Source organism: Anticarsia gemmatalis, chromosome 19, assembly GCF_050436995.1.
Source record: "Anticarsia gemmatalis isolate Benzon Research Colony breed Stoneville strain chromosome 19, ilAntGemm2 primary, whole genome shotgun sequence".
Classification (NCBI taxonomy): Eukaryota; Metazoa; Arthropoda; class Insecta; order Lepidoptera; family Erebidae; genus Anticarsia; species Anticarsia gemmatalis.
This window is the reverse complement of record NC_134763.1, coordinates 5,519,192-5,539,535: the sequence shown is the minus strand read 5'-3', so window position 1 is coordinate 5,539,535 and position 20,344 is coordinate 5,519,192. Positions and strand designations below refer to the sequence as shown.

Genomic DNA, 20,344 nt, shown 5'->3' with positions numbered 1-20,344 from the left:
TCACACTGTATGTGGAACGTTTGTTGTATTTATTTTAGCCTTCCATTCTTATTTTGAGACGGTCATTTTAATTTCATATTATGGAAAGACGGGCGTGATAATAAGTGTTTTACTGTGTGTTTAAAATATTATTAAAATAATACCCACTACTACCTCGTTTCAGTGAAACTCGACTAATCGAATATAAACAATAGTCTATCGAAAATTTATATGTATCCCTGATATTGTTGATTATAAAATTTAAATGATTATACTCCCATATATTTACCAAATTGTTGTGATACGGAACTATTAATCAACCGCATATTATATCTAGAGATTTTCCAAACTGTGTACTGGAATTATTTATTAAGAAACGAGCTACTTACTGCCATAATCTGGACCTGCGTACGACAATGCAAGTGCTGGGCTCAGTTTAAAAACTGCTGGATAAGTATCCGATAGTAAATTTTGACAGTTATTTTATTCATTTTCTGTTACTTTATCTTGCTGAAAGGCTATCGGATATTTATTCATAAGCTATGTAACTGGCTGCCAGTAATGTCATTTTGTATACGTTACACAGTGTAAACGGATACGTGCGAGTACGCGCGTTCCAAATAGTTAGTTGTGCCTGATCAATTACTAATATTTTAAATACATAATATTTATTACTAAGTGCTTTCATAATAGGTGCTATATCATTATTTATTAGAAAAAATGAGAAGAAAGATTAAATTCGTGTCGTTAAAAAATGTAGTGTCCATACCAGTGCTCTTACGATAATCAACAGGCATACCTAAAAGTTGTATTACATTTATAATCTGCTTGATAATTTAATAAAATATTGAAATTATCTGATCCTTTTATTTTTTCTTTGTCTTGAACATGACCATTACTCGTTTCTATTTCTTTTTATTGTTATGAATTGATCACATACCATTATGTCTATAAGTGCCTCAAATTTTGTTGGAATTCCAAAACTAGGTGGATATTATCAATTACATACTAAATAAGGTACGGCAAAGGCACTACCTAATAGAATCATAAGTGCTAACTTAGGATCCAGGCGAAAGGCTAGTGAGCGCGCCAACGTTCTTATAGTGGCCTATTTCATAAAAAGATATTAAGTTACGTAGGGATATAAAAACCTGTTCACCCACACTTAAAAAAAATATCGGTCTTAACCTAATTACCAGCATATCTTATAAATAATCTTCAATAGTTCAAATAAATGAATGATTTTATTGAAATAACTTTATAGAAATAACATGCGTAGAATGAGACAAACATGGGATTGTGACGTCAGTAAAATGACGCATGTCAAATTTTTGTGTAAAGGAACGTACCTTTCGACTGACTTGGCGATTTGGATTTTCTTTCAGTGTTATCTTGATGACTTGTGTAAATTCAATGTTAATTTGATTTGTTAATGACAGTACAATAGTCGTGATTCGCGGACGTGCACCGTGTAAATCCACAGGCGTGCTCATGTGGCCGCCGAATCGAAAGGACATACCGTAGTGACTTGTTATATTTTTCGGACAATAAACAACGTAAATTGCTCAATATGATTCAGGACGATGAGTTTGAGTTTCTGGTGACGACCCCAGACCGAATAGAGGCTCTGGGGTTCAAACCACAGAAGGAAATATTGACGAATCATATTTTGCCATATGCCGCCGAGTTGGATGAGGAGTCCGCAAGGTTCCTGGAGCAGGTGAAGACGAACCTGGCAAAAGCTGTGATGTTGCGGGAGATGAAGCCGGCCTGCGGGGTCTGGTCTTCCAGGCTCATGAAGTAAATATCAGTTTTGTTTATAAAGTCAGTTGCTTCAAGGTAACAGCTGTGCATTTTAGATGATAATACATAATTGGAAGCAGTCCAATTTCACAGGTTTTCCGATTGTTGTAGAAACTTATCAGTAATAATTAATTGTAGGCTGTTCAATGATAATTATCCATCACTATTGGTTGAAATTACTACAAAGTAAAGAATTTAGTACATTGGTAATTACAACGAAAAGTAATAATATTGAGGATCTATGCATTCTATCACATACAATATGATTACAAACTTGTATTAGATTTCTAACAGCAGAGTTAAACACTAAGAGGCTGTAAAAGATTTTGTAAAACTATTTATCACTATTCTAAATTTAATGTGAATCAGTTTTTTAAGTTATTTCATATAGATTTTTTCCTTCAAGCCCCAGACCCTAAAGCCATGGCATGCTCTTTTACATAAGATCATTATATTCATACCTATTCAGGTCTTAAATTTATGCTAATCAATGTCAAAACAAAGTACCTAGTTGTTCATTGGTGAATACAAAACATAACTTTCTTTATTGCTAAAGTAAAATGAAATGTTTTAATAATATGCAAAAGTAAAATTATTTTTGTATGAAAAAGGTATAATCTGATCTTTAACTGTTAATTATTCTCAAAAGATCTTCGACTGAAATTATTTTTTCATAATTTTAGTCATTAAAAATTACAGCTAACAAAAACAATCCAATGACACTAGGTACTGTATATGCAACATTGTTTCATTAAAAGCATTTGTTCCTTATGTCAAAAATGGTATTAAAAAGTTGACTCTGGAACTAGGTACTCCATCTTAAAAAAATGTGATTTAGTTGGTGAAGAAAGATTTTCTGATCAATCAAAAATGTCTTTTCATCATGACAGAAGCATATCGCAAAATCATTATTCATTCAATATGTTTATTAATTTCTATTGTCCTGAATCATAATGCTACATGAAACTTGTAAAAACAAGAAAGTGATTATTTGAAAAAAAAAAATATTTTATCTTTTCATTATAGTCTGTGGAGAACTAGAAGCAGAGCTTTTTGTAACCATTCATTCATTAAAAATATCATATCATCATGATACATAGAATAACAAACTGTCACTTTCGAACCAATGTTCTTATTTTTTTTTTGTCAAACAATGCAATTGATTTGACAATTGACAGTAATAGATAAAGACAGATTCAGGATTCTTTTTTAGGCATGATAATATTATGCTTTAAGTTTTAAAATGCCTTTTCTTATCATGTTCTATGGCAATGCTAATAATGATGCAATGATCATAAACATAGGCCCTTTACAAGCTTTTCCTTATTGTGTAATTCAATCCATAAATAAATAACAATTAATTATCCTATATTAATTTATTTATGTCACAAAATATTGATGGCCTATTTTCTTTAATAGCTTAGTAAAGTTGATTATAACATTAAAATCCATTTAATCTATACTTTTTCAATATGAAAGGCTGTGTTTATTTTCATTAATTTTAAGTTGGAAAGAATATTTACTCTAATATTGTTTACTAGATATTTTTCCTTTACCTTACACACAAGATACCAAACCAACCAAAAACCAAAAATATATTGGGAGTAAATATGAATCACACTGACATTCAGTAACTTTTTTTAAGGCATGTTAACTAATCCATGCCTGGAATCACTTTCTTTAAAGTAACTAAATAAGAATTCAGAATTTTACTGTCATAGAGTTTATGCATAAGATTATTATCTTCAGGCATGTTTAAAACATCACAATAAATATACATATGTACAATATTATTCAATTAGTTACATCTCAGTTTGGTTAACCTTTGGCAAGTATTAGAAGTTTCCAATGTGCTGGCTGGCACCCAGTGCTTCCTGTAGCATACACCTGGCCTGAGATAACATGCAATAATAAGTGCTCCATTCCTTTTGTTATGTTAGCTGTCATACAATATGCTTTATTATATACTTTCTAGGTCTAGTTTAGAGCCTTGATCATTAATTTATGCTATTTTAAACATAGCATTTGATAAATGTTTGGTGGTGTGAATGGTGCAGTGATCACCCTATTCACTGCTTTATGTTATCAGTATTACTTAGACATTTTTTTTTGTTTTAATACAAACATACATTAGATATATAGAAGAAATCATTTGGCTGCCTGCAGATTTTGTGCAAAACATAACTGTGACAGTAATTCCATTGCAGACAACATAATATTTTTCATTCTACTGAAAAACATATTTAAGAAACTATTTTTGTATGCAAAAAGAGTTAAGGCGGGCATTTTTATAAGCTACAAAAATAACTCAATTTATACAATAAATAATTCCACCCACACATCTCGTTCACCCCATGTCTGCTTTGAGATGGACAAGCATATAATAAAATCTTTCTTCTCAATTGGAGATCACGTCATATATTGTACTGCAAGTAGGTAACTAGATTTGATTCCCAAAATGACTTTGACTGACCTACAATCAATTACTTCCAGACTGGTCGTAATGACGATGTGGTTTTTTATGCTTCTTCGTCGCGTCACAAGACTCGCTTTACAGATGAATCATTTTTTCTTTCAGATATATAAGAATTCATGGATTGAAGTTTTCAAAAGAGGTTCACATAGCACTGATTAAACTAGCTTATGAACTAGTGCTCATTCCAGATCTAGAACCATGCAAAGTTCACAAGTTTGCTACCATGTTCCTAATGCTCACCAAGTAAGTATACAAGTTTTAAAAAATCGTTTATGTTACGTTTAAATCGAATCTGCTATACATTTGTATATCTAATTTTAGGAACATAAATCACCCTTACGAAATCGGGAACACAGTTTTTATTCTAGTAACAAAATATTTGTATTCTTGGCAGTCTTAAATACTCGGGATAATTGGCACAGATTGTCACATTAATTGATAATGCATTGATTTCAATAGGAAAAGACAACTGCTATCGCCGGAGGAGTTTACGCTGCCATGGCGGCCGCTTCACGAGCTCGGAAAAAAACTGTTCGACAAGAACTCCACACATATTGGAATGTATCACTACCTAACGTAAGTTGTTAATATTTATTTATTCACCCACGATTCGGGATCTGAATCAGATAAACCAATCATTTAAGTATTCAAACCTACAAATGATTACGTATGTATAAGTCATCAAATTGAGAGCCAACTTTTGTCTCGACACTTCCTTTTACATGACGTAGGGAGTACGTAGACTCAAGTATTTATATTTGAACGTGCAGGCGATGGCGTACAAGTCGCTTGATAATGGTGACGTCATCGTTGCATTACTCATAGCTACCTTTACCTGTAATATGTATTGATATTACGTAGTTACTCCAAACCATTTTTAATCAAGTCATTCTAATTACCCACATTATATAACATTCAGGAAATGGTAATGAAATAACGATTACACTTTGTATAATGTGTGTTCAGGCCAAAGCGTTCTTGCAAACAAGAAGTCAATATGCTCGATATGATTCGCAAATTCCTGTCGGGAGACGGGCTAGACGGCGCCCTTGACTTGTTCGGCCTCTCAGGACAAGATGAAAGCGAACTGCCCACGTAATGAACAGAAAACAACATAAGTTTCTGGGAACACGCTTATTGTTCGCACATTTGGTGGTAGATGGACTGGGCTCATTCATCGGCAACTCCCATACATGTCTATCTTCTCTGGGTTGAATAAAAATGATTTATTGATTATCAACCGTATGTTGATGATGAATAAATTGTTTTTTGTTCGGTTAGTCGCGACTTTGTTGTATTGTAGTGATTCTATGTTGGATGTGGTGGATGGTTGTGCATGTGAAATATACGCTCTCTTAGAGTTGTTCTACTAATCTGATTAATGTATTTTCAGCTCCTTGGAAGGGTCATACATATCGATGGTGAAATGTGCAAGACCGTAAGTAACTCTTATTTCAATTAAAGAACAATGCCATATTGTCATATACATTTATTTCTCTGAAGTATACTGTACACTCTATTACATTAAAATAAATCACTTTCTAAACTTGCATGCACATTGCAATGTCATTACACATTTGATACCAGTACATGTCAATAAAAACTAAATATTATTTCAGGTATTTCGACGTAAGCGCAACGAAGGAGATATTAGATGAGTTACTACCTCAGATAAACCCTTGGTCAGCGGACACACACATCATAGGTCAGTTGGCGGTGTTCTTGCCGGTCGCGCTGGCGCCCGAGCACGCTGCCCAAGGACACTTGCTGTGGTTCGATGAGATCATGACCTTGTGGGACACCTGCTACAATGCACAGTGCGGGATTGCGGTGAGAATTTAAACATTTGTAGCCACCCAAAGTCCGAAAAATAGCGCTTTGTATAAACTTCTTGTATTTATAACTAGCTGACCCGCGCAAATTCGCTTGCGTCACATAAGAGAGAATGGTTAAAATTTTCCCCGTTTTCGTAACATTTTTTAATGGTACTCTGCTCCTATTGGTCGTAGCGTGATGATATATAGCCTATAGCCTTCCTCGATAAATGGGCTATCTAACAGTGAAATAATTTTTCAAATCGGACCAGTAGTTCCTGAGATTAGCGCGTTCAAACAAACAAACAAACAAACAAACTCTTCAGCTTTATTATATTAGTATAGATAGATATACCAATGTCATCCCAAGATCCTTGCATCTCTTGTAACCGCCTTTTCAACTATTGGCGAAGACAAGAATAACTCTTTACCTATCATCAGAGAGGTAGTGTAGCTGTACATTAAAAAAACATTGTTGCAATTTAAATAGTTGCATTCATTATACCTCAGCTTGAAAACTGTATGATTATATATCAATGCTCGTACATATTATTTTGTAACTTATTTAAACAATCTTAGGGATGGGATTGCGAGTTAGTAGCTCATTGAAACTTTGACCATTGTTGATCTTTCGTGTCGCCCTCTCCTTTGTTACATAAATTACCCGGCGGTAGTAGGCCATAATCTTCTGGTTTATGGTATTCGTATGCTAGAAAAAACATACTTTTCCTCCCTAAAGTGCTTATACCTTTTTGTATATTACTGATCTTCAGTAAGTGGTTTGCGAGCAAAAGTAATACGTGCTTTAGTTTGCTTTTTGCCTTTACTGTTAGTGTTTCAGTCAGTTGTTATATAATTTAAGTATGTTAAGAACATTGTTTGTGTGAATAACCGTGTATATGTACATTTCTTATCTGAGATCAACACAACAATAAATAACGACCTCAAGGACATGTAAAGTAGTATGCAAACGCTGCTCATTAGCTCGAATTTTCGTACCTCAATGATTAATGGTTAAGTAAGGTATGAATTAAAATGTGTTCCAACCATGTCTTTAAAGAATGTTTCGAGACTAATGAAGCGCTTTAAACGTTGAGTAATTGATATTTTTTGCGTTCTTTGTCTGGGAAAAATACCTTTGGGTATAATATACACGTTTATGGTTTATCTTGCGTTTTATTTCTGGGTATATTCCCAGTTGTCCCCTTTAATACTGTCCCCCCGGGTTACAATTGGGAATACAAGTAGGAAGAAAATTCCCAGTTGTCACCTCGGGGTGACAGTGTTAGAGGGGCTATGGGAATCTACTTTATTTCTGTATGTGTTTGCACGTCCTAACGGTCCATCTGCAATAGTATTATTTTATAATTCCCAAATGTTGCTTTTAGGACCTCATGACGCTGTTCTCTGGCCTAGCGAAGCGTAACCCCGGCGCTATAGACTGGACGCCGCATGTGCCCAAGATGTTCATGAGATTTTTCCACGCGCTCAATCTGCCCGTCAGTTACAAAGATATGCAGATCACGAGGAATCACTCTCTAGGCAAGTATATGTTTGTTATATCTATTAACGTCCTAGTGTAGTGCCAATTGTTATGTACTGAAAATTAAATAGCGTGTTATTTTAAACTTAGATCTTTGTTCTCGATGTTTTAGTGGTAAAACGTAGATGCCGGTCTCGGCTAGGTACAATTCCTTAAAGAAAAAAACAGTCTGAGTTTCTTTTGCAATTTTCAATTTGACATGACATGAAATTGTGATGATTAAGTCTAATAAACACAGCAGCCCTTTCTTTATATTTTTTATATGTGTAACTTAGATAAGTGTATCTCAATATAACAAAGAAATTTTTAGTATGAACTCGAAAATTAATGCGCTAATTTGTCCTACAGATATGAAACACGTAGCATCATGGATAGTGTGGAGCATGAGTCCCAACGGCGTAGTGTTGAAACATCTGCGCTGCTTCTTGACCGGCGTCGAGAGCTACCTGCACAGCGCCAACTCTGGCCGCTGGTCTTACAAACTAAGGGACCTACTCAGAAAACTTGCCAGAGAATTCCTCAACAGGTAAAAACGAAATAATCTGGACATGAACTTCATTAATACGGCTGTTATTTTTACAATAATACTTTGTTATAGAATCCGACGTGAAAGAGAGAAGAGATTCACCGAAAGCTGGGAGAATCAAACTCCGGAGCCTTACCGTCTGAGAGACGAAGATATCACTGAATTTGTGCACATTGTGCTTGAACCGACGCTGCAGGCCGTTTACAGTCGTAGCGGCTCACTCGATATATCAGTGGCCTTACAGAACCTGGCTACATTACGTCCTGCTATTGTAGTCCCACCATTGCTAGAAAGACTGAGGACTTCGCTCACGTCACTCACTGAACCTCATAGAGTAACCGCAGCCATGTCTGCCGTAGCTGCTGTTGCCAGGCCGATGCTCCGTGGCCCTGACTCCGGCTACCCTGAGGGACCAACTCACGTTGTACCTTTCCTCATGGCCGTCTTGCCAGGCTTGGATCCCAACGACATTAAAAAAACTGTAGTCACACTACATTTCATCCTCATATTCACTTGGATGGTACCAATTATTGACTGCAGTTCTGCTCACGAACACTGGGATGATTTGACAGAAGAAGAGCTGTTGACTTGTGAGTCCACCGCGCAGTTTGAAGATTTCGTCCTCGTATTCATGGACAGATTGTTCGTTATTATTGAATCCAGTGTGCTGGAGCACGTCAGGCTTGACACAAAGGAAACTGACTGTGTCCGCAGCAAGACCGATGCTGTCATGGAAACAGCTATATCTTCAGCTGCAACAGCTGTTTTAATGCAATGCTCTCCTAAAATATTCAACGAGGCATTGAGAAAGTTCAAAGCCTTTGCAACAGAGACTACTTTTGAAACCAATGTCTCTGGTAGTATGGTCGGTGTGTTACTACGTGTTTTCGCTCGTATCAATTCTGAAGCAACGCTGTCTGCTTTCTTGCCTAAATTGTGTGAGGATTTAACCGAGATTCTGTCGACTGACGAGACATTGCACGAAGAGAATCCGCCCCGCGATCTTATGTACAGGCTGGTGTTGTTAATGCATGTTGTAGAATGCGACGGAACAGTACTTCTCAAGTACATACCAGATATTATTCCTATCTTAGATAGGGCGCTGAAACTGCACGCTATCTACGCTTTAACTCGGGCTTGTGAGGTCCTCAGTCATATTCTGACATCGCTCTGCTACCTTGATTTGAAAGAGTGGAGGAGTTCTCCTAAGGACTATGGGGCGGCCCCGGAGAAATGGTTGCCTATTCGTGAGTGGGGTTCGGGATGTTTGCTGAAGGATACTGACTTCAAATGGCACGTGCCGAGTGCTGAGGAAGCTGAGTGTGCTCAAATGCTCTTGGATAGATACTTGAAAGCTGAAGCAGTTCGCCTGAGGCAATGGCTCAGTGGGGAAAGAGACATGTGTCGGGAACGTAGACTTAGGAGCTTTTATATCATCAATGCTGTACTCGCTTGTAGTACTTTCTACCCGCCGCCGGATGAAGAACCTGTACCACTGTGAGTATAATTTGAACCATTACTTTCTTCAATAGCAGATTGGTCACCCCTTCTTTTGATGCTTAAGAATACTACATCGATCATCAGAAGACATTGCATTTTTAAGTCACGTTTAAGTTACGTTATCGTAACCCAGAAGAAGTATTAAAACTTCTCTTGAATTGAATATTTTTGTCCATTTAGTTTAGAGTCCAACGTGCCAGCCACAAGCATCCCATTCACGAGCGGCGTGAAGTACGAAGTGAAACTGGACGGTGAGAACGTGCGCGCCGCCGTCACTCGCCTGTTACTTGACGTACAAGCGCGTCTTCTTGCCGACAAGAGTGATGATACGCGCGGACTTGAGATGCTTATACAGGTAGAGTATTGAAACTTCCAACTTGTTTGCCATTGCTTGTTTATATACCTTTTTCTACGGACTATAAATCGATCAGCTTAGCTTTCCAACTGTGTTGGAGGCGGCTTCGAGTCTCACCTCTCATTTTATCACCATCGAAAATGTAAAGAAAAGATGTTTAATTTCTGATATTGATAACATCATCCTTCATTATTTATCGCGGGACAATTTTGGAATTTCGAGTCTTCGAAATGGAATTTAATAGCTAGTAGTATCTTATTACTAGATACTTTGGTTATATTGTTTATTTTTGTCACAGGTGTGGGAGCGAGTAGTAGTAATGAAAGGTCTCCGCGGCGGGCCGGGTTTGGAAGCACGTCTCCGTTCATACGGCGCGCTAGAGCGTGCACTAGACGGGCGCGGTGGAGCCACTACGGGGCGCGGAGTCAGTGGGGGGCGGGGCGCCGGGGCCGCTCGGCTCAGGATGCTGACCGCCGACGCGGCGAGGTTACACGATGACTCCCGATATGATCTCGTGTGTGAGGCCGGCATTACACCCTCAGCTTTGAAAGCGCTGCATGCGCTCGCTGAGTTGTCCGTCAATACTTATAGCTCGGTGAGTTTGCGACTATTTTATTAATACTTTATTATAACATACAAACGTCTGTAGATACACTGTAATAGATTTTTTTTCAGTGTTTTCTGTAGGTGGGGGTTGTGTCTTCAAAAATAATATGAACTATTGCCAAACTTAAAAAATAGAACTTTGTATTGTGCTGCATAAACATTTTGAGTGAACCCTTTTAAAACAAAATAATTTACTTCAACAGGTGCGCATCCTAGCCCAAATCCGTCTATACTGGATGCTATCCCACTACCCGTACTCCTACCGTGCACTGGTTCCCTCTCTCGGCGAGGAGTTGCGTAAGGGAGGTCAAGGCGATGAATGGCACGCGAAGCACAAGGGCATGTTGTTCATGATGCTGGGCCCGCGCGCCGGCCCACTGATAGCTAAGCAAGACTGGGACGTAGTGAGAGTACTCTGGCCTGCTATACTTAATGCACCGTTGAGTGAGAAGCCTAGTATGGTTCGGTGAGTTTTCTATATTATGTTGTCAACTTAAGTGCAGGTAATAAGTATTTGGGAGCTGATTTTATGAACTTTATTGCAGGATTTAAGTATATCATAGCTTAATTCATTCTAACTGGACACATAGACTGGTTGATCAAACAATCAATAGTAGTCGATTGTCAAAGTAATGAAAACATTTTTATCAATAATTCACTATAGCGTTATAAACACACGTTTTTATTATGATTATGATTGACCGCGCCAAATATTCTTTTTACTGCCCAAAAATATCTTAAGTATTTCTCCTATTTAAGCAAATCAGTATTACATAGTATAGATTATACAACAGTATTATCTTTACAGGTTAGAGCAAGCATTCAGTGACACGTTACACCGTCACTTTCCCTCAGTGAACACTCGGCTCACAATGTCGTCGGCCGCGGTGGAGGCCGCCTCCCTCCTCCTCACGGAGGCTCAGCTGAACGATGCGACGTTCATGCAACTGCTCAATACGGCTGTAGATAGAGAACTGGCTGTTTCTGATAAAACTGAGAAGATATATCTCGAAGTCATCAATGAGCTCGTCAAAGTCGTTGAGACGCCTAATGTGTGAGTTGATTTTTTGTATTTTTCTTTATATTAGGGTTATTTTTAATTTGTTTTTAGGTAGAGTTATGAGACGACTATTGTTTACTTGTAATTGAATCCTTATGTACGATGTAATGTTGAGAATATGGCGTGTTATCTTCTTACAGAGTGTATTCCACTTTTATTTAGTCAAAAGTGTAAACGTTTGTAACGTTCTTATTCTTTATGGTACCTACAATAATATACCGGTATGATTTGTAAGGGCAAATTGTGGACTGACATGTTTTACTATTCCATAGTCTTTTAATCCCATATTACTTATCCCCATCTTAAAATGAACAATTCTTTATACTTATTATTTCAAGCATAATACTTGAATCTTCATCTTTCCTCAGTCAATGGCGTCGCCTTGAACTAGCAATGCAAATGCTAACATACTGTCCATCGCTGCAAACATCGTACCCAGTGTGCGCAGTCCGCGCCGCAATACGTAGTCTACTACACGACGACATCGCCGTGCGCCGCACTGCACAGCGCCTCACCCACTATGTACTGAAGCAGAGGAAACACAAGCTTGTCAAGATGTTCGTCAACCCTTATGAGGTCGCCGGTGTGCCTAAACCCGAGAAACGAGTACCTGGTAAGTTCACTGTAAAAAAATCTTAAAAGTATCTTGTTAACAATACGCTAATGTGTGGTAAACTGGTTTAAAAATCCCTAATTGTTATCAGGCAGACTGTTTGCTTGTTTGCTACCAAAGTGGATTAATAGAAAAGATACAGAATAATGATATTTTTTGTATAATAAAAAATGATTAAATTTGAGCCCAGCGCGAACGTCTGCGCACGCGCAGGTGATAAGAAGTAAATAATCTACCTAAATTATTTTGAGTATAATTTCATGTCTCATTTCTTTTTTTAGGATACAGAAAAGATTTGGAATGGGCTATTTGGTCAGAGGACAATATACCTAAAACTGATGAAGAATGGGAGAAACCCTGGGTCAGGAATTCTAAATATGGATTCTACGCTTGGCCTGAGAAACTTGAGGTATGTATTTGCACGTTAAATATACCAATTTATAAGACAAATTGTATTTTTTTAATAACCACTAGATTGACCACTGACCGCAGTACTGTCCAAGAATAACTTTGAAAAGTGTTTTCTGAAAGTAGTAAAATACGATCATTTTTTCATATGAAACCAACACAATTGATATAGGTTTATTTTAGTTTTGCAAACTTTTATCAATTGTGTTGGTTTCATATGAAAAAATAATCGAAACTAGTTCAAATTCCCACTGCCAATGTTACCCAAATGATTCAAAGTTACCCAGGTTGACTGTATCGAAGTTAACATATCACAAACCAACCTAATTCATTATGTCTAACGCTAGGTGGCAGCACCGTCATCGCAACAGACGTTCTCATCAGACCTGCGGCCCGAGGAGATGGAAGAAGGTGAACGTTTCATCTACGAGTTCTTCACAGACGACGCCAATGTGGACAAACTGGTCACGTTCCTCACTGTCGAGGAGAAGAAGGGCAAGGACAAGTTCAATGGCATACGATTCTCTCTTTTTAAGGTAAAAATTACATTGGAAAATTAATAAAATGCTTCAAGTTTAATATTCTCTCCGAAATGTTGTTTCAAGTATATATTTTTAGTTAAATAGCTGTTACATATATACGGAACAGGATTTGTTTAATTTTTCTTCATTTTATTCTTGTTTTATACATTATCTCGTCAAATAATTTTGGTTGTTAATAATCAGCCAAATCACCCATGCTACGGTATTATTACAAGTAATGCATGCTGTACCGAGTCTATGAAACGTGGGATAGGGTGAAGACAAGGATGATAATGAATCATAAATTTGGACTAACAATATATTACAAATATTACAATAACAGCTGGGAGATGATGATTAGATCAGTAGCTAACACATTGTTTTTCACAGATTCTATTCTCACAATTCGGCGAGCAAGTGTCGGACAAGTTCATAGAGCACGCCATTCGCTGCGCTAAAGCCACAGACGCTCAAGAATCACAGCAACGTTTCGCGGCAGAGATAGCCGCCTCCGCACTGCGGGCACCGCGCTACTGGCCGCGGGAGCGCGCTCTCAACATGTACCAAAAGGCTACGGATATTATTGAAGCAGGTAAGTACATAATACCCTCTTCTTCAATAACTATAAATTAAAAATTAAAAAAGCCCCCGATTTGTTTTATACATTTTATAGATTGGCTAGTTAGGTTAAGCCGTTCTAATATTCCCTCCACCAACTTTCTCATCATACGAAGCTATTTGAGACCCCATCCGAGTATATTTCCTTTCCTCCCTAAACTTTCACCCCCTACAACTTTTTAACGGCTCAACCGATTTTCATCTCATCATCAGTTAAACTTATATTCCTTCACTCTCATTGCCCGGTAATCATAACCCAGTATTGTACATATAATATCGACAGATCGGCTAAAAGCGTGGCATGCCCTTCTTCTTCTTATCGTATGGTTAGTGGTCAACCTAGTGTCAAAGTTGTTCAAGCCGCTCGAAGGCCTTTGACGTGGCTGTTATCTCAATTGACAACAACCGGGACCGACTTTTTACGTGCCCTCCGAAGCACGGAGACGCCCTGTTTAAATACTACTATGCGGTCACCCATCCATGGAATGACCGCGCCAAGGTTTGCTTAACCCACAAATCGTTTACCGACCGGTGAGCGCAACTGGCTACGGGCGCCACAAATCATGGCATGCCCTAGGAGCCGTGGAAATTACCTACTACAAACTTACAAATTCCCGACAGATATTTATTCACGGAAATACTCAGAGACTGTTTGGTTTTTATTTGAAAAATTTCGGCATTAACACACGCTAACTATTTACTCATATGCTGTCAGGTCTATCGTCAGTGACGGCCGAAACGCTAGAGGATTGGGGCACATGCATGGCAACTGGTGCGGAGAAACTGGAGCCGGCGCGAGGTGGCAACGTGCTGAAGGCCCTGCTACAGCTGTGTGCGCCTCCGCCCGCCACACAGGCCGAGCCCGACCAGGACGCCTCGTTTATCGTGTGCGCTAGGCTTTATGCACTGCAGGTACATGCTCTTGGATAGTGTACGTACGCGTACACTTTTTTTCAGTGTATGTGCACGTAGTTACAGAGTATAATGATAAATAATATTGTAAATAGGTCTCCTAAATTTGTGTATGAAAATTATTTAAAATTATGAAAAAAAAACTATTGACTGTTTTTTTTTTATCAGGGTGCCATGGGATCGCTAAGATGGCGTGCGGCGCCACTGGCTGCTAAACTGTTGCAACGCCTGGAAGAAGCCAACTTTATACAGCATCCCTATCAAAATGTTCGGGAAACTGTTGGCAGGTAATAACCGTTTAATAACAATTAATGAAATGGAAATCGAAGAAACGATATGAATAATGTTGTAACTTGCAGTTTACTGATGACGATATTCGACACGGAGCTAGTGTTCCCGGGCGGGCAGAGCGGTGGCGCCCCCAACCTGGCAGAGTTCTTAGCGTCGGTGCAGCCTCGACTCGCCGCGCTCTATGATAAACATGGAGATATCGGTATGTGTTTATATCCTACTTACTATTCTTTCAAACCCTATTTTGTTGTTTAAAGAGTAATAGATACGGTTAGAGATACAGTACTTTCAACTCCACAAACGTTTTCTCAATTGCTGAAAAGATCGTTATACTAGAAGCTTTCATATTAATAAGCCTATCGCAGAATTTTTAACGTTCTCAACAGTCTAATGGCAACAAATAATAACACGGATGGTTATAAATTGATTGATATTTCAGTGATAAAAACGGCGGCGTCAGCGGCGGCGGCGATCCAGTGCAGCGCGGCGGACGAGAGCTCGGAGTGCGGCGGCACGGCGCGGGGCCGCGCGCCGCCCGACCTGGCGCCCGTCGCCACGCGCCTGGCGCACGCGCCGCGCCTGCCGCACGACCACCACGCCTCCGTCGACGACGACGCGCCGCAGGTACACTACACGATACTTCTTACTAAAGAAACAAATCCATTACCGGCAGTCAAACCTGTCTGTAGTTGTTTGATAAGTTACCCGACTTGCTTAATTGAAATATCTTAAAATGTTCTCTACAGCCGGAGGCAGGAGAGTCATCAGACACCGAGGGCTCGGGTGTAGTGTCTTCGCGAATCGATAAGGCACTGGTGGCGCGGTTGGACTCGGCGCTGCGACTCGCAGGAGACTCCGCCGCGCCCGCGCCCCGCGACCATGCGCAGGCGCTCAACTTGCTCACTACCGGTATGTAATATTATATGAGATTCGAACACTGATTATGATTGTAGAGAAAAATCCTGACACATACAAAGTTTAGGCGCTCGACAAAATAGTATTCGTGACTAGTCGTGACGAGCGTACAGTTCGAGCTGCCGTATCTCCCGGGCGGCGAAGGATATTATAACGTGTGTGTTCGTTCCAGTGCTGCGCGGCTGCATGGGCGTGATCGTGCGCGGCGTGGCCAACAACGCGGCCACGCACTACTCGCTGGCGCGCGTGGCGTGCGGCGTGGCGGCGCGCGGGCCCCCGCAGCCGCACGACGAGCTGCCGCGCGCCGCCGCCGGCCTGCTGGCGAGCCTGGCGCTGGCGCTGCACGACCCGCACGCCTTCGACGTGGCGCAGCAGCACCTCGACGCGCTCGCGCTCGGTGAGTGGCGTTTTATTGGTTTCTAATTTACTCTCGAAAGCTTATCGTTAATGAATCATGCTTTATCGTCTCAGGTCGATCGTGGTGGGCTCGCCTCGCCTGTCTCGACTTCGCTCAACCGTTACTTTTCTACGGGCTGCCGATGCTGTGCGACAAGGTCGAACGAGCGGTTCGCGCCGAGAAGTTTGCGCTCAAATTGATGAGAGATCCGAGGCTCGAGGTAATGTCGTTCGTTATATTGTTTGAATATTTCGAGCATTCGAAGTCGGGAGGCGGACGACTATGAACGATCGTTTATTTTCAGGTACGACAAGCGGCATCGAAGCTCCTGACCGGGCTGATGCACTGCCGCGCGCTGCCGGACGAGAGCCGCACGATCGGCGCGCTGATGCGCAGCTGCCGCTCCAAGGAGCTGGTGGAGCGGCACTGCGGCGTGCTGGGGCTGTGCGCCTACCTGGCGTCGCGGCCCTACAGCCTGGGCGCGGCGCTGGGCGACGTGCTGGCGGAGCTGGCGCGGCACACGAGCGCGCCCGACCCCGTGCCGGCCGCCATCCGCGCGGCGCTGGCCGACTTCCGCCGCACGCACCAGGACGACTGGCCCAAGCACCGCGAGCAGCTCACGGAGGAGGAGCTGGACCTGCTCGCCGATCTCACCTCGCCGCCCTCCTACTGCGCGTGAGCGTGCGCGCACGGACGCCCGGCTTCTTTACTTGATAAGCGAGAATCGATTATTGTGATAATGACTGAAGCTTTACGTTGACTCAAATTTTTGTTTCGTCGAGGTTGTTTGTTTTTATTGAATCTGTTGGAAATTATTATGAATCGTCATAGAATAAGTGTGGAGGTATCCGGTGAGCGTTGCGGGTTAATTATGTAAAAACGCGCATCGTTAGAGTCGTGAGAGGTGACGTCTCTCCGTATAAACCTAAGTTTGCCTTTTAAATGCCTTATTCAAAAATTACGACGGCTTTGTAGTTTTTATCAATATTATATCTGCGATAATCAAAGTAGTCTTTCCAGTTTTTTACAGGCTTTTAAATTTAACTAACTTTAAAAGGTACATAAAAGCATTACCTATATCACATGGTGGTGGCTCACGACTCATCAATATTGTATCTTACAATTACGGGTGACGGTCAGAGTGCTGGACATGACATTATTTTGTATAATGCCACTATTTGGAGTTTTTTATTTGTTTTGTAGTTTTGTTGCATATTTTAAAAGTGGTTTGGTATAGCAGATACAGGATAGATCTGTGTTTTTGATGAAAACTTACCAAGTCTTGTGGCACTTATTGCCGCCTTACATGTTTCCATAACTATAAATCTGCATTCGGTGTTAGGAATTTGTAAATACATGTATAAATATATTATTACTTAATATCTCTTTTCTAGGATGTTATACTTACTTACATTAAATAAATAATCAACTAAAGTGTTTTATTTCTAATCATAGTCTTCCCATATATCAATAAATAAACCTGTATTTATTTTAATAAGGGTTCACAATTTATAAATGTGGGATATCATATCGTAAAAATACAACAGTCAAAGTTCTGCCTAATGAGCTATCTAATACTTACCCACATGTGGAGTAAATTTCCTTATTATCGAGGGCACACACATAGGCAATGACTTTTACAAGTTAATACTAAATCTGGATGGGAATGCTTTGGCACATCATATTGGTATATGGTGATGATCATCAAGTTCTATAGAGGAGAAAGAGGGAAAACAATATTAGGCATCTAAGCATAAGAGACTAGACAAGCTGCCTACTCAAAATGTTGCACACCAATCTAGTGACAAACACAAGATGGGGTTTTTCTTAATTTTGTATTACTAAGTAATTAATACCTATGCCCCCAATTTCATGGATATTTTTTCTATCTGCAGGTCCATAAGTCTTGTCTGATTTACATTAGAAGAATTCTCAATGGTAACCCATCACATGGCAAAAGGCTCACTCCCTACTACATAAGACAGTGCTTTAAGAGAACATTTCAACGAAAACAGAGTAGACTATTGATTGCAATTAACATGCTTTAAGTGGTCAATTTATAACAGTGGAAACATTGCCATTGGTTGAATTGCTTTCTGCTAAACTCTGCTCTACAAACTCTGCTTTCATAGAAATGTGCCCCAATGGTAAAACATAAGTGTATTTTTGCTCTACTACACATTATACTACAAAATTGAGTATAAATAAATTAATATCATTTTACAACTAACACACTATGTTTTGATTCCAAACTAAGCACCTTAGCTGTGGTAACCAAATCTATACTAATATTATAAAGCTGAAGCGTTTGTTGGTTTGAACGCGCTAATCTCAGGAACTACTGGTCCGATTTGAAAAATTCTTTCAGTGTTAGATAGTCCATATATCGAGGAAGGCTATAGGCTATATAACATCACGCTACGATCAATAGGAGCAGAGTACCAGTAAAAAATGTAACAAAAATTGGGAAAATTTTGACCCATTCTCTCTTATGTGACGCAAGCGAAGTTGCGCGGGTCAGCTAGTAACTGATAAACATAACTACTTCAAAATATAAATTAACAATCAAACTCAGAACAGATACTCATGCTCATCACACAAATATTTGTCCTGTGTGACCACTGTGCCTAATGTGCATGATGTGTTATGTACACAGTCATGTATACTATTCAGATTGTCAAATGAAAAGAAAAACAAAGTATGTCACCACGCAAACAATTTAATTATTTCCAAATGTATCCAGAATTGTGTTGCATATAAATTAAAAGTATCAAGAAATTCTCATCACGTATTTTGGAAGTTATGTAGTAATATTAAACCTAAAATGCATTTTGCTCTCGAAAGGTTATCTTCTGTCATCAACATCTGAAAAGAAGAAGTATGATTAAAACATAATTCATAATAAACTAAAGTCAATAGCCCTATTGGTCAAATGAACCTTGTTTCTTAACAATTTTGTGTTGTTCCAAGGCTACATGTACATTTTTCACTCATTTCTCCCACAATTAGATTAGATACATTAATGTCTCTTTAAATTATAGAAAGTTGAAGATTCATTACAGTTCTTGAGCATTTAAATAGTATTTGTGAAATCTAGCTTGATAGTTTACAACACCAGGTATGATATTATCTAACCATCCAATGATTATTCCTTATTAGTTCTTCTAGTAATAAGCCCACATGGCACAGAGGCATGTTAACTTAGAATACAAATACAACAAATAGTTCTATACTCACTCTTGCCATCACATGCCACAATTTTCACTTTGTCAACCTTGGCAACTTCTTGTACTTCTCGAAACTCAACATCATTCAACATGAAAGTCCACACATTATCACAAAACCTGCAATAACAAAAATAATTAGAACTAACTCTAACCCACCTTAAAGTGGCAACAAATTAGGGAAATATTATGCACATACCTGTATGTATTTAATTTTCCTGCTTTGAAGGTTAATCTTGATTTCACTCTATTCGACAATGCCTGGTTTATAGATTTGTCAAACTGTAACAATACTTTCACTGCTAACGCCGGTGTTATTTGTCCATACTGAAATTTTAAAATGGTTATTTATATGCTCAATATTTGCACACAATAATCTATGTAAACAAAACTTACTTGTATCAATTCATCAAGGCTTTCCTGCAAGGTATTCCCGATTGTAGTGTTTCTATATAATTGATACGACATCACTACTGTTTATTTGTGTTTTAGATAAAATATAATCGAATAACAATAAATAGTTTATTTTTAATAAGATGAAGCTTATCAACTCACGTCCACCTTCAAGATTTGTGAAACGACAATAAGACAAACAAACCAAAAGCTCTAAAAAAATTAATCAAAACTCAAACTGAAATACTCAAAATGTCAGTAGTTCTGTCATCTGTGGGCAGGGTTGCCAAGTTAGCGATTTTCCATCTGGTTTTAGGGGGAACAAAATAGTAAAAGGTTTTTTTGAAGTGTAATAATTAATTCTTACCTGTTGTTAGGGCTTTTGTAAAT

At 39.1% G+C, this 20,344-nt stretch overlaps 2 protein-coding genes across 3 annotated transcripts; one reads left to right on the top strand and one right to left on the bottom strand.

Annotated features, from left to right (window-relative positions):
* Nucleotides 1-1,302: 1,302 nt before the first annotated feature.
* Nucleotides 1,303-17,765, top strand: LOC142980840 (proteasome activator complex subunit 4-like). Of its 2 annotated transcripts, XM_076126380.1 has the most exons (25): nucleotides 1,303-1,779; nucleotides 4,361-4,501; nucleotides 4,718-4,834; nucleotides 5,225-5,353; nucleotides 5,652-5,696; nucleotides 5,878-6,088; nucleotides 7,461-7,614; nucleotides 7,964-8,141; nucleotides 8,214-9,638; nucleotides 9,822-9,996; nucleotides 10,295-10,591; nucleotides 10,806-11,068; nucleotides 11,411-11,656; nucleotides 12,031-12,275; nucleotides 12,557-12,684; nucleotides 13,031-13,219; nucleotides 13,595-13,796; nucleotides 14,538-14,734; nucleotides 14,903-15,021; nucleotides 15,094-15,227; nucleotides 15,465-15,649; nucleotides 15,772-15,934; nucleotides 16,113-16,337; nucleotides 16,412-16,557; nucleotides 16,642-17,765. In XM_076126380.1, the coding sequence occupies exons 1-25, from the start codon at nucleotides 1,550-1,552 to the stop codon at nucleotides 17,014-17,016; spliced, it is 5,919 nt and encodes a 1,972-aa protein (XP_075982495.1). In that variant the 5' UTR covers nucleotides 1,303-1,549; the 3' UTR covers nucleotides 17,017-17,765. The 2 variants fall into 2 exon arrangements, with proteins under 2 accessions (XP_075982495.1, XP_075982496.1); XM_076126381.1 differs by lacking the exon at nucleotides 5,225-5,353.
* Nucleotides 17,766-19,040: 1,275 nt separating this feature from the next.
* On the bottom strand, nucleotides 19,041-20,220 carry TfIIA-S (general transcription factor IIA subunit 2). The gene is made up of 4 exons (XM_076126639.1): nucleotides 19,958-20,220; nucleotides 19,761-19,888; nucleotides 19,575-19,681; nucleotides 19,041-19,202 (listed from the first exon to the last, which is right to left on the bottom strand). The coding sequence occupies exons 1-4, from the start codon at nucleotides 20,027-20,029 to the stop codon at nucleotides 19,183-19,185; spliced, it is 327 nt and encodes a 108-aa protein (XP_075982754.1). The 5' UTR covers nucleotides 20,030-20,220; the 3' UTR covers nucleotides 19,041-19,182.
* Between the last annotated feature and the right edge of the window lie 124 nt (nucleotides 20,221-20,344).

What these genes read in the sequence shown, in the direction of transcription:
- LOC142980840 (XM_076126380.1), top strand. Translation starts at nt 1,550, where the DNA reads ATGATTCAGGACGATGAGTTTGAGTTTCTGGTGACGACCCCAGACCGA. An exon ending in ACCCGAGAAACGAGTACCTG is followed by an intron (nt 12,276 to 12,556) that starts GTAAGTTCACTG and finishes TTCTTTTTTTAG; the next exon opens with GATACAGAAAAGATTTGGAA. An exon ending in CCTCGACGCGCTCGCGCTCG is followed by an intron (nt 16,338 to 16,411) that starts GTGAGTGGCGTT and finishes TTATCGTCTCAG; the next exon opens with GTCGATCGTGGTGGGCTCGC.
- TfIIA-S (XM_076126639.1), bottom strand. Translation starts at nt 20,029, where the DNA reads ATGTCGTATCAATTATATAGAAACACTACAATCGGGAATACCTTGCAG. An exon ending in GCCTTGATGAATTGATACAA is followed by an intron (nt 19,889 to 19,957) that starts GTAAGTTTTGTT and finishes TTAAAATTTCAG; the next exon opens with TATGGACAAATAACACCGGC. An exon ending in TGTGGCATGTGATGGCAAGA is followed by an intron (nt 19,203 to 19,574) that starts GTGAGTATAGAA and finishes TCTTCTTTTCAG; the next exon opens with ATGTTGATGACAGAAGATAA.